This window comes from Peromyscus leucopus, chromosome 2 (assembly GCF_004664715.2).
Source record: "Peromyscus leucopus breed LL Stock chromosome 2, UCI_PerLeu_2.1, whole genome shotgun sequence".
NCBI lineage: Eukaryota > Metazoa > Chordata > Mammalia > Rodentia > Cricetidae > Peromyscus > Peromyscus leucopus.
In genome coordinates this window covers 37,250,441-37,263,957 of record NC_051064.1, presented here as the reverse complement: position 1 = coordinate 37,263,957, position 13,517 = coordinate 37,250,441, and the positions used below count along the sequence as shown (strand labels likewise).

The following is a 13,517-nucleotide window of genomic DNA, read 5'->3' as shown; positions in this document are numbered from 1 at the left end:
GTGGGAGAAAGCTATCAAGACAGCAATTATAATTGATATCCTTGAGGTTTTACAAACACTTCTCCAGCAAGGTCATTAGGCATCTCAAAACTTCAAATATCTAGATATGCAAGAAGTGATGAAGGGGTAGGAGACTGGCTGTACCTGTGCTTCTCAAACATTCACATGTGTGTGGTCTATCCAGAGCTGTCATTAAAACATAACTTCCCATTCAGTGGGTATGGAGTGGGGCCCAAGATTCTGCACTTTTAACAGGTTCATTGGTGACACCAATGCCAGTAGTTCAGAGACCATATCTGAAGTAGTAAAACCCAGCAGCCTCTGAAGTATCTAATATGATTTTAAAAAATTACCTTTATCGTTTATTTTATGTATATGGGTGTTTTGCCTGCATGTATGTCTGTGTACCACTTGTATGCAGTGCCCATGGAGGCCAGTCTCTTGGACTGGGATTACAGATGGTGGTGAGCCACGTTGTAGATGTTGGAACTGAACCTTGGTCTTCTGAAAGGTCAATCCACACTCAATTGCTGAGCCCATCTCTCCAGCCTCTGGTTTTTAGATCCTAGCTGGGCTTGGTGATGCACCTGAAGCCTGGAGCAGGAGGATCTGGAGTTCAATCCCAATGTAGGCTAGCTCATCAATGAGAAGCAAACACCCAGCAGGTAACATACAAAATAATGTAAGAAATCCACTTATTAGAGAGAAGTTGGTTTTGCTATCATACCTAAACACATTCAGAACAGCTCTGATAGGTCATGTATAAGCCTCTTCTCTGTTTTAGGTTTCCCCTGGATTCCTGTCTATGTTCTTTAGTATAGAATCCTCTGTTGTGTTTGCTCACTTGCTCCAATTAGTCGCTAGTTTTCAACCTTTAGGATGTTTTTGATCTTTCAGAAATGTCTTCCCTTATACCTGCTTTATAAATACATGCAAGCTCTACATCACAACAAGCAATATGTTTGAAGGTGTTAAGAAAACCAGTGTGTGGCATCGTTTTTAACTTGTAAGATGTTTTCTTTATTGAATTATTTAAATACTTTTTCTTCTTTAAATTAAAATATAATTATATAGTTTTCCCCCTCCATTTTGCTCCAACCCTTCCCATGTGCCCCCTTGCTCTCTCTCAAAATCATGATCTCTTTTACTTTAACTGTTGCGATATGTATTTTTCTAAATGTGTAAATACAACCTATTCAGACCATCTAATGTTACTTGTATGTGTATGATTTCAGGGCTGACCTCTCGGTTCTGGTTAACCAGTTGATGGGGGATCTTCTCTAGGGGAGACTGTTTCCCCCATTCCTAGCATTCCTTTGTTGTCTCATAGTTCTTTGTCTAGGGTTGGGGACACCGTGCGATTTCCCCCTCCCATGTTAGCACATCCATTGTCATTATTCAAGTCATGTTTAGGCAGCTATGTTGAGGAGACTTCCTGGATATAGCTTCTCTGACATTCCTCAGATATACAGTCTCACAGAAAACTTCCTGTGCCTCTGGCTCTCACAGTCTTTCCACTGCATCTTCCCCTGTGATCCCTGAGCTTTAGGTGCTGGGGTTGTGTTGTAGACACCTCAGTCAGGGCGGGACACCACATGGTCACTTGTTTTCTGCATTTTTCAGCTATGGTTTTCTGTGGCAGTCTCCATATGATTTGTCTTTACTCTGTATAGTTGAGGTCAGAGGAAACTGGTGTTTCCATGACAGCTTACAAAGGATATTTATGGCATTCTGATTTTACTGTTTTAGTTTCCCTATAGTGTCCTGTTCCCGTAGAGCATGACTTTATGGTTTGGAGAAAAATTAATGTGGTTATAAATGTAATGCAGGGGAAAAAGTCTTCCAACCAAACATCCCCACTCTCTTAGGCAGTGATGCTCCCGAGATGGTTTGGGTTACTATATTTGAGAGATAAAAGAAGTAAGTAGTCCAGAACAGCTGTCATCAGGGTCCTCACCTTCCCTATAGAAGGGAAAGACACTGTTACAATTAAGTGAATGGTCTCATTCACTGAAGTTTGCTACACATTCTGTACATGAGCTATAAACAATATGCAATAAACTATGACCACAGCATTAAACTGAGCAAAATGTATAATCTTTGTTGACTCAGAAGTTAGTTCAAATCTCAGCAACATCTCAGGACTATGGTAAAGATTGTGAACTAATTAGGCAGCCCGGGGCATATGGAAGATACAGACTAGATCTGCTGTAGTTATCAAAAGGTCCTCTTTTTAATGACTTCCTTATATATGCTGTTTACTTTCAATCATGAAAGGCAAGGTACGAATGTGTCCCCACTGAAGTTTATTTTGCCCATGAGATTATTTAGATTGCTAATGTCTTGCCCATGTATTATGTGAACAGTAAAGCTGCAGGGTTTACCAGGTAAAAACCGTCCTACTTCAGCATCTTTGGGGACAGTGTGTCAGCACACCTGTCACCTGCCATCCTACTAGTCAGTGAAGATGTCAGTTTCTGTCAGTCTTGAGGGCTCCAGTACTCACTTCGGTGTGGTTGCAGTTCGTCGTGTGACTCAGTGACGACCAGCGTGATCCAGGCCAGCTTAATTCATGGACCGTGATTTTAGAACTCAATTTGTGTCATTTCCATGTGAATAAAGAAAGAATAATGCATCGTAAATCCGAAGCTTCCTCTGTGGTAGGCACTGCAAGTTGACCACGTTTCCACAAAAATGGGTTTTCAATGAGAAAGATTTGTGGCTGTGGCAGCACATTACCAGCCAAGAGTAAGCTGTGAAGACTGTAAATCTCAGCCTAGCCAAGGCTCTGCCCGACACAAGACAGCGTGAACCAAACAAGAGTCTGAGCTGTGTTTTCATACTTTGCAGCAGAACAGTCTCCCAGGCATTGGCAGAATGTTGTGGCCATATGTTTTTGTGTGTGTGTTTTGTCTCTAAATGTCTAGCTCTGAACTTGCTTGAAGTGTTTAGCTTATGGTAGATGTTCTTTCTAACAAGTACAATTTTTATATCTCCATATCTAACATGTAGACATGTTTTCGCAGAACAAATTCTCCTTGCTTTCAGCACTATAACAGTCGATCATTTGTGTGTAGTCTTTGAGAAACATCTCAGTTTGTTCATTCCTTTACCTGTGTTTATTGGAGGCCACAATGTTAGTGTTTACTGTAGAGGGGCCACAGTAGGGAAGACACAGGACCTGGCTTCACACACACTGCAGTTTACCTTTTCAAGAACATCAGCCCTAAATTATAAAACCTTTGTTCTCATGATGGGCCCTAGCTGGTCTGTAGACACTGTTTCACAAGCTCAGCTAGTCTGGGCAGCTGAGTTTTCTCTGGGTCCATGTTGTTCCTCAAGTTAGTGGTATCTGACGATGTTTTCCCTGATTGGAGTGCTTTCTAAACCTATTAAACTTGAAACGTTGACCTTGATTTAGTAGTCATGTCATTTTATTTTTTAATTTGATAAATATGACATTTGTAACATTATATTACTTCCTCTTGTCTTGAGTTCTTGGGAGACCAAGACTTGCCTTGAGTTCTAAGGGATGTTACTGCCTCTACCTCCCAAGTCTTGGTTTTCTGCTGCCACAGCTGGCCCTGAACTTCGAAGATCATATGATGTGATGCTAGAGTAGAAATAATACTACATTTCTAAATATGGTGATAGGGTTTCAAAGTGGTAATTCCATGGGGTCATTCCATAGGAGAATGTGGCAAAAATGAAGGCTTACAGCCAGTGCAGAAATTTTAAAAGTGTGCTTAGTGAGGGGTAGAAGCATTATTTATCATCTCTTGATTCAGTTAAAAGGAAAGGAAGTCACATGGGAGAAAAGATCAATCTGTCTGAGTTATAATAACAATTTCTATTATTTATTGGGTGTGCTGGCTAGTTTTACTTCAACTTGGCACAAGCTAGAATTATCTGAAAGGATGGAACCTCAATTGAGAAAAATGCCTCCATAAGATACAGCTGTAGAGCATTTTCTTAATTGGTGATTGGTGAGGTAGGGCTCAGTCCATTGTGAATGGGATCATCCCCGAGCTGGCAGTCCTGAGAAAGCAGGCTGAGCAAGCCATGAGGAGTAAGCCAGTAAGCAGCTCCCCTCCATGGCCTCTGCATCAGCTCCTGCCTCCAGGTTCCTGCCTTGCTTGACTCCCTGCCCTGACTTTCTTTGATGTGGAAGTCTATGCTGAATAAAGCCTTTCCTCCCCAAGTTGCTTTTGGTCACGATGTTTCATCACAGCAATAGGAACCCTAACTAAGACAGAATGTCAGACTATCTTCTTCAAATACATAAGCAAATCCATAAACTCTAAAGATAACTCTGTTTGGTTGTTTATTGTTTGTTTGTTTGTTTTTAATCTATAGCAGCACTGGGTTTCCAGTATTCTCCTATTGTATTATTTTCCCTAGAAAATGTAGAAAAGAACTTGATACTGCTTTGTTATTACAAGGTATAAATTTTACTAAGAACTTGCATATTTATGGCAGTATTCTGAGTGGGTTATATGCTTGTAGTCATCAAGTTCACTAAAACAAATACAATTCAAGTTATTATTGTCATTATTATTATTTGTGTGTATGTGTATATGTGTGTGTGCACATGAGTGCAGGTGTCTGTGGAGTGTAGTAGAATATTATTTTAAGGTGTGTTACTTTTGTTTATGTTGCATTTGTTTAACTCTGTGAAGCTGTGTTACTGTGCCTGTCTAAAACACCTGTTGGTCTAATAAAGAACCGGCCAATAGCAAGGCAGGAGAAAGGATAGGCAGAGCTGGCAGGCAGATTATATATATATATAGAAAGCTGGAAGGAGAGAGCTGAGATCTAGGAGCCAGAGAACCAGAGAAGGAGGAGAACTCCAGGAACCAGCCACCCAGCCACCCAGCCACCCAGTCACCTAGCCACCCAGCCACCCAGCAAGCCACAGAGTAAGAGTAAGATACAGAACTAAATAGGAAAAGTCCAGAGGCAAAAAGTAGACAGGATAGTTTAGGAAAGCTGGCTAGAAACTAAGCCAAGCTAAGGCTGGGCATGCCTAATTAAGAATAAGCCTCCGTGTGTGATTTATTTGGGAGCTGGATGGTGCCCCCCCTCCAATAAAAAAGCCAGAAAAAACCCCAGCAACAGTGGAGGCTATAAGAAGGTATCTGATCTGCTGGCTAAAGTTATAGGCAATCTAATCAAATGATTGGCTGGGTACTGGGTACTGAATTCAGGTACTCTGCAATAACACTATGTTCTTTTTCATTTTTTTAAAACTTTTTCTCTTTTGTTGAAAATAGATATTTTTTCTTATATACTATATCCTGATTATGGTTTCCCCTCCCTCTACTCCTTCTAGTTCCTCCACACCTCCCTTCCCATCTGGATCCACTCCCTCTCTATCTCGCACTTAAAAAACAAAGAGGCTTCTAAGGGATAATAATAAAATAAGATAACACAAAAACTAACGTGTTGGAATTGGACAAAACAGACAGAAGAAACAGAGACCCACTTGTTTGCACACTCAGAAATCCCATGAAAACATTAAACCAGGAGTCATAAAATATAAGCAAGGGACCTGGCACAGCCTCAGGACAGCCCTTTGCATGCTGACTCACTCTATGTGAGTTCATATGAGCTTTGGTCCTATGTATTTAGAACAGTGGTTCTCAACCTGTGGGTCATAACTCCTTGTAGGTTGAACAACCTCTATTCACAGGGGTCTCCCAAAACATAGATATTTATATTACAGTTCATATCAGCAGCAAAATTACAGTTATGAAGTAACAATGAAAACAATTTTATGGTTGGGGGTCACCACAACCTGAGGAACTGTATTAAAGGGTCAATTCATTAGGAAGGTTGAGAACCACTGTTCTAGAGGTTTTAGGTATGCTATTAAGTTGCCAGCACAAGATGTCTCCATTTTTTAAGATGTAGGCACTTAGATGTAGGCACTCCTTTCCTCTTACGGAACCACCTTCATTTTGTTTCATAAGTTTGGGTATGTTGTGCATTTATTTTTCTCAGTTCTAGAAAGTCTTTGAGTTCTTTCATGACCTATTAGTGTTCAGTTTCCACAAGTTTGTAAGCTTTCTGTTGAGTTGATTCTGTTGTTGTTGATATTCAGCTTTAATTCATGGTGGTCAGCATGGTGTTATTTCATGCTGTTTAGACTTGCTTTGTGTCCTAGTACATGGTCATTTTTGATGAAAGTTCCATGAAATGCTGACAAGTTATCTTTTCTTATATTTGGGTGAAATGTTCTGTAAATATGTTAGGTCCATTTGGCCTATAACAGCAGCTAGCTTAAGCATTTTTATGTTTAGCTTTTGCCTGAATGACTGTCTATTGATGTGAGTCGGGTATTGTGTGAGGGTCAATATGTGATTTAAACCATAGTCTTGTTTCTTTTATAAACTTGGTGCCCTTGTGGTTTGGCCATAGATGTCAAGAATTGCAATGTCCTCATGATGGATTTTTCCTTTGATGAGTGTGTAGTGTCCTTCCCTACCTCTTCTGATTAGATTTTGTTTGAAGTCTATTTTGTTAGATATTAAGATGGTTACACTAGCTTGCTTCTTAGGTTTATTAGCTTGGAATACTTTTTTCCAGCCTTTTAGCAGAGCTGATGTCTGTCTTGAAGTTTAGATGTGTTCCTTGGATGCAAAAGAAGAATGGATCCCATTTTCACATCCATTCTGTTAGTCTGTGTCTTCTTATTGGGGAATTGAGACCACTGATGTTGAGAGTTATCAATGAGCATTATTTGTTGATTCCTTTTTGTTGTTAGTGGTGGTGGTGGTGATGTGTGTGTGTGTGTGTGTGTGTGTGTGTGTGTGTGTGTGTGTGTTTCCCTTCTAATTTGCTGTCTGAGATGATTTCTTGTGTTTTCTTGTATGTGGTTAAACTCTTTAGGTTGGAGTTTTTCCTTCTAGTGCCTTTTGTAGGGCTAGATTTTTAGGTAATCATTGATTAAATTTAGCTTTATCATGAAATGTCTTATTTTCTTCATTTATGGTGATTGAAAGTTTTGGTAGGTGTAGTAGTGTGGGTGGGCATTTGTGGTCTCTTAGAGTCGGCAGTGAATCTGTCCAGGCCCTGCTGGCTTTTAGAGTCTCCATTGAGAAGTCAGGTAGTACTCTAATAAGTCTGCCTTTATATGTTATTTGGCCTTTTACCTTGCAGATTTTAATATTCTTTCTTTATTCTATATGTTTAGAGTTTGAATTATTATGTGCTAAGGGAATCTTTTGTTCTGGTACAGTCTATTTGGTGTTTTGTATGCTTCTTATACCTTCTTTAGGTTAGGATAATTTTCTTCTATAATCTTGTTGAAAATATTTTCTGTGCCTTTGACCTGTGTTTCTTCTCCTTCCTCTATTCCTATTATTCTTATACTTGGTCTTTTCACAGTGTCCCAGATTTCCTAGGTGTTTTGTGCTAAGAGTTTTTTAGATTTAACATTTTCTTTGGCTGAGGTATCCATTTCTTCTATCATGTCTTCAATACTTGAGATTCTCTCTTCCATTTATTGTACCGATGAAGCTAGACTCTGAGGTTCCTGTCCAAGTTACTAAATTTTTCATTTCCAGATTCCCCTCAGTTTGAGTTTTCTTTATTGAGTCTATTTCTACTTTGAGGTCTTGAGTGGTTTTATTGGTTTCCTTTCACTGCTTGAATTTTCATAGATTTCCCTAAGAGATTTACTCATTTCCTCTTTAAGGACTTCTATCATTCTCATGAAGGCTGATTATGGTCTTTGTCTCCTGCTTCCGCTCTGTTGCCATACTTAGGGCCTGCTGAGATCGTGTTGCTGGGTTCTAGTGAAGACATATTATCCTGGCTTTATTGATTGTGTTTTTATGCTGATGTCTAGGCATCGGATTTGAGAAGATTGTAATTCTAGGTGCTGGTATCTGTCTTTCTTAGGGGAATGTTTGATGTGTGTGAATATGTAATTCGTGAATTTTTAGGTTGTTTCCATACATTGGATATATCGAACGATGCTGTGGTGGGCATAAATATGCTGATTTCCCTTTCAGGTGAGGATCTCCTTTCATTTTATATACATAAGGTCTCCCTTATCTGTGGAGACCATATTCAAATAACTGAAAGCAGATGCTTGAAGTCATATATAGTGCTAAATCCTGTAGATTCTTTTATTTTTCTCATAAAAACAAATTATAAAAGTTTGATCTTTAAGTTAGGGATAGTAAGAGCTTAATAACAATATCTAATGCTAAATTAGATAATAAAATAATGTGCCTATAGCACCTCTCGATGTATTTCATTGTTTTGAAGTCACCTTTCTTGAGATGTGAGGTGCTATAGTTTCTTGAATGATGTGATGGAGTGGAGTTGTTGATGGAGACGTTACAACCTGCATTAGAGTGGTCTGTATCCATGCCAACTGATCTGATATTGGAAATGGCTTCTAGGTGACTAATGGGTGGGTAGAATATATAACATGGATACAGTGAGCAAAGGGGTGGACACCAAAGAGTTCATCATGCTGTTGTGCAGAATGTGAAACTTGTGAATGGTTTATGTTTGGTATTTTACATCTAAATTGCCAAATTGTGTCTGACTGTCGGTAACTGAAACAGAGAAAAAGCAAGGAGTATTTGATGTGTACCCAGAATCAAAACCATAAAGACAACAACATCAGTAGAGACTTGACTCTCGGCATCCATTGGGCAGAATATTCAATATGGCTGCGCCTCATGTAACAGTTTGATCCCAGAACAGAAAGTGAGTTCAGTGAGCCTGAATGTTGTTGCCTGGATGAGTGTGCTGAGAGATACATTGTGTGTGTGTGTGTGTGTGTGTGTGTGTGTGTGTGTTTTACTGTAACTGTTTAGCTATCAGATAGGTGCTTATGCAAATGAAGCTTTGTGGAAGTGTTTCAGAAACCAAAATTATATTTTAACTGAAAACTTCTAATTCCTAGTTTCCCTAGGACATTATCTTTCTCTCTCTTTTTTTTTTAGATCCCATAATTCAGTCTTTTCTTTTTTCTTTTTTCCACATTTCAGGCAATGTTCAGTCTTTGTATGGTGGAAAGTGGAGCTGATGAAGTGAATTTACGTGGTGTGACCAGCCTGGGCTTAAAGCAGGCTCTGGAGTTTGCATACACAGGACAGGTATGGTAGTGACGAATGTGACATGAGTATCTTTGCTTATTGACTGTGCCCTAATCAAAGGAAATTATCCTCAATGGATGAGATCTAGTCACTTTATATATTGGTAATTTTAATGTTAAAAAATTTCATATCTACCTAATTTTATAACTGACGTAATGGAAAAATGAGTAGAACCATTTGGTTTTTAATGTTATCTAGGAAACAGATAACATTAAACATATCTCTGAATTATGTGCATGCTAAGATTGTTTTTCCACAGTCCAAAAAACTCTCATAAGGAAAAGAATCACGGTTAGTTGAATTCCTGCTATCACTTCAGCTCAGTGACTCAATTATGGCTTATTGTCTGAAAAACAAGAGCAAAGCAGGGCAAGTGGTAGTCCAGCGATAGAGTGAACAAGACCCATATCCACAAAGAAAAAAATCAAAACAGTTGTCCTAGTTAGGGTTACTATTAGTGTGATGAAACACCCTGACTAAAAGCAAGTGGGGGGGGATATTTATTTGACTTACTGTCTACATCACAGTTGATCGCTGAAGGCGAACTCAAATATGGAACTCAAATATGGCAGGAACCTGGAGGCAGGAGCTGGTCCAGAAGCCATGGAATAATGCTGCTTACTGGCTTATTGTCCAAGGATTGCTCAGCCTGCTTTCTTTCTTTCTTTTTTTAATTTTCTTTTTATTTAATCTTTGTATCTTTCACACATCATGCATCTCAATCCCATTCATCTCCCATCCCTGCATATCTGCCCTCTTCTCTTGCAGCCCCCTACCGCCAAATAGAAGTTAAGAGGAAAAAGAAAAGAAAAAAGTGTGTGTTGGGGGAAATCTCATCATGGAAGCTGTAGTGTGACACTGTGAATCACACAGTAAACCCTTTTATTTATGTATCTTTACTTGCAAGTGCTCATTGCAAAGAGTCCTTGGTCTGGTTCCAGGCCACTGGTTTCTGCTACGCTGTCCATGCTGGGCCCTCACTGGGACTCCTCTTGGTTATCCTGTGGTTGCCCTGTGTTGTGGAGACCCTGCAGCTTTGGGTCTGCAGGTCAAGTCCCTTCATGTGCTCCAGTAGATCAGAGATGGGGTGGATATTGTGGCCAACACATAATCCTAGTTCTGGGCCTGGGTAGTTGCAGGGTTGGTCAGCCCACCAGCTCTCCCTTATCCTCACCACTAGGTTGAGCTCTCCTGCATTGTCTAGGAGAGTTCACCCTTTGCAGCCATGAGTGGAGTGGGGGCAGTTCTCCTGCGTTCACGTCCTGAGGGTCAGATCTCCCACACCTACACCTTCAGGACCAGCTCTACTGTGTTGCCCAGGCATGGCATAGGGGTCACTCTCCTGAGTGCTGCAGCAGATGAGGGGCAGGGCTAGATCTCCTGGTCTTACGACCTCAGGGCCAGTTCTGCCAACTGCCTCAGGCATTGATGGGGGCTGGAGAAAAGTATCACAATGTAAAACATATTACAAACTGAAAAGTCCTATGGCATTTACAAATACAAACTCAAACTTCAGTCTATTTAATATATCCAGTTTCTTTTAAAAGATAAACTCTCCCTAAAAATCCAGTCTCTAAAATTTCAAAGTCTCTTTAATAATTCTAAGTTTCTCAAATGTGGGCTTCTGTAAAACCAATAATAAGTTAAAGACTTTCTTACTCCAAGAGGGAAGGACCAGGGCAAAGTCACAATCTGAACAAAGCAAAACTAAAAGTCCAACAGCATAAATCTTGGGGTCAGGCTTCTAGGATTCATGATTTTTGGGGTTCCTCCAAAGGGCTTGCCACAGCACACACACCTTGTCTAATAGGCTTAGGCCAGCTCCACTCCATGGCTGCTAGAGGTACTTGGAGGTTGTTCCCATGGTACCGGCATCTCCAAAATGCTGGGTCTCCTGCTGCCCTGGGCTGCACCTTCACCACATTCGCTTTTCACCACTCTCCGGGCTCACTTCAGGGACTCCAGCCCTGTCACATAGTGTCAAAGCCTCTGATGCTCTCCATGACCCCATTCATGCCTTCAAAAACAGTACCACCTGGGTGACTCTTACTATACCAAGTTCTCCTTCCAGCATGAGGTACAACATTGGCTGCCTCTTGAACGCAGCTGCTGTGTGCTGGCTCTGGGGGAAAATTTCCTGAAAGATTGCACTTCAACCATGCTGGTCTCCTCTTGCTCACAACCAACTCCTTAGCCCCAGCTGACCAGCATTCTTTGTCCCAGCAAAACAAAGGTCTTACTTCGGTGGTTCTGGTCTCTTGTTAATTACAACTGATTCTTCAGCATCAGCTGACCAGACACCACAGATTCTTCACACAAATGGCCCAGTAGAATCCTTGCTTCACTCTGAAACTTCACAAGCCAGTCCTCCATTGTCTGAATTTCTCTCGATACTTTTATCTCCCAAGCTCCCACAGAGCAGCTTACCAAACTCTCAACACTCAATAGCCTTTCCAGTGAAATTCCAAAGTCAGTCTACAGTCTTCCTAAAACTACATGGTCAGGTCTGCCAGAGCAATACCCGACTCCTGGCACCAATTTATGTATTAGGCAGGTTGTTGTGATGAAACACCATGACCCAAAGCAACTTGGGGAGTAAAGTATTTTCCCCACTCTTCCGTATCACTGTTCATCATAGAAAGCAGTCAGACCAGGGATCCAAATAGGGCAGAAATGTGGAGGACTGCTGCTTACTAGATTGCTCTCCATGGCTTGCTCACTTTGCTTTCTCATAGAATTCAGGGCCACAAACCCTGGGGTAGAACCTCCCACAGTGGGCTGGATCCTCTCATATCAAACACTAATTAATAAAATGCCCCACAGGCTTGCCAACAGCCTGATCTTAGAGGGGTATTTTCTCAATTGAGGGTCCCCCCTTTCAGATGACTGTAGCTTGTGTCAAGTTGACATAAACAATCCAGCGCAACAGTATTAAAGAAGATTTGGGAGGTATAGCAGAAGCAGAGCACACACACAAAAGTGGTGGACCTGGTCACCAGGGACTGCCAGCACTGCATTTCACAGAGAAGGTGGTATTTGGTTCTTGAAGAATGTGGGAAAATTTACCGTTCCTCTGAATTTTCTTTCGATGGTTGTTAGAATGTATGATATTTGGGCTTGGAGAGATGGTTCAGCAGTTAGGAGTTCTAGGTGCTCTTTCAGAGGACCCAGTTTCAATTCCCAGCACCTACATGGCACCTCATACTATCTGTAACTTTAGTCCTAGGGGATCCAATGCCTTCTTCTGGCCTCCATGGGTGTCAGGCATACAAGTGGTGCACAGACAGGCATGCAGGCAGAATACTCAAAGATGTAAAAAAAATCAAGTGTGATATTGTTCAGTCTTTTTCTTAATCCAGTTGAGTTTGGGATGTACGTCTTAGAATAATTTAGACAAATCTGGCATCTAGAATGAAAACAGAAGAAACAAAAACAACATACATTGAATAAAAGAAAGAAAGGAGTGAAGAGGATGGTGTGTGTAAATTCAGGGTTAGCCTAGTCAAATTTCATATCTTAAGAAATTAAGGCAGGCAGTTATTATACAGAGTTGCCAAACATTTTTGTAATGAAATTGGCAAATAATGTATTTTATGCTTTTGGTTTACATATGTAAATTAATGTATTAGTTCTAAATTGTTTTATGTGTGCATTTATCTCTTAACACCACTGTCATATCTGCCTTGTCTGGCTCTTATGTAAAATCAATAACCCATACTTCACAGAGAGAAACTGAGGCTTGGCACTATGTGGTAGGGTCAGAGTCCCTGAAGAGAGACCAAGAGGCCGTCGGTGAGAGTTCAGCCTCAATTGTAGTGAACTACTTCCACATATTTGAGATGGCAGTTCTTTGGGATGATCAGAAAGGACAATAGCAGGTGTGGAGTGGAGCCTGCCTGAACCTATAAGACAAGCTGTGTGTGCTCTGGATGGCGGAGCCAGAGTGGTGTAGCTGTCCAAGCTCTTTGGAGACCAGAAGATACTGAGTGAGTCCAAGATCTTGGACACTGAGCTACAGGATTGGAGTTACACTACTGGAGTTTGATTTTGCTTTGATCTAATTGTTACTGTTCCCTGTTTTTGTTTTTTCTCTCTCTTGGAAGTGAGTATGTAAGTTATTTTTTATTTTACAGGAGCCCATAGTTGAGATAATTTGTAGTTAGAGACAGATACTGTGAAAAGACTGAAATTTTAAAGTGGGACTTGTAAAGTTATACTAGGCTTTATATTGTGATATTAACATGAGATCTTGGAGAGAAACAAGAAAGGAAACAGTAGTTTAACAGTGATAAGTGTTTGAAGTTGACAAGGGATCAATTGTAGTGGCTAATTTTTGTCAACTTGACACAAACTAAAGTCATTTGGGAAGAATGAACCTTAACTGACTCAATACCTCCC

The 13,517-nt window shown here is 40.5% G+C and overlaps 1 protein-coding gene across 2 annotated transcripts in view; it reads left to right on the top strand.

The window, feature by feature from the left end:
- Positions 1 to 13,517, top strand: part of Klhl32 (kelch like family member 32) — a 225,564-nt gene that overhangs the window by 95,227 nt on the left and 116,820 nt on the right. For both annotated transcript variants that reach the window (XM_028877992.2, XM_028877994.2), the window contains exon 4: positions 9,012 to 9,119. In XM_028877992.2, the coding sequence (XP_028733825.1) occupies positions 9,012 to 9,119 (108 nt within the window). The remainder of the gene's footprint in view (positions 1 to 9,011; positions 9,120 to 13,517) is intronic.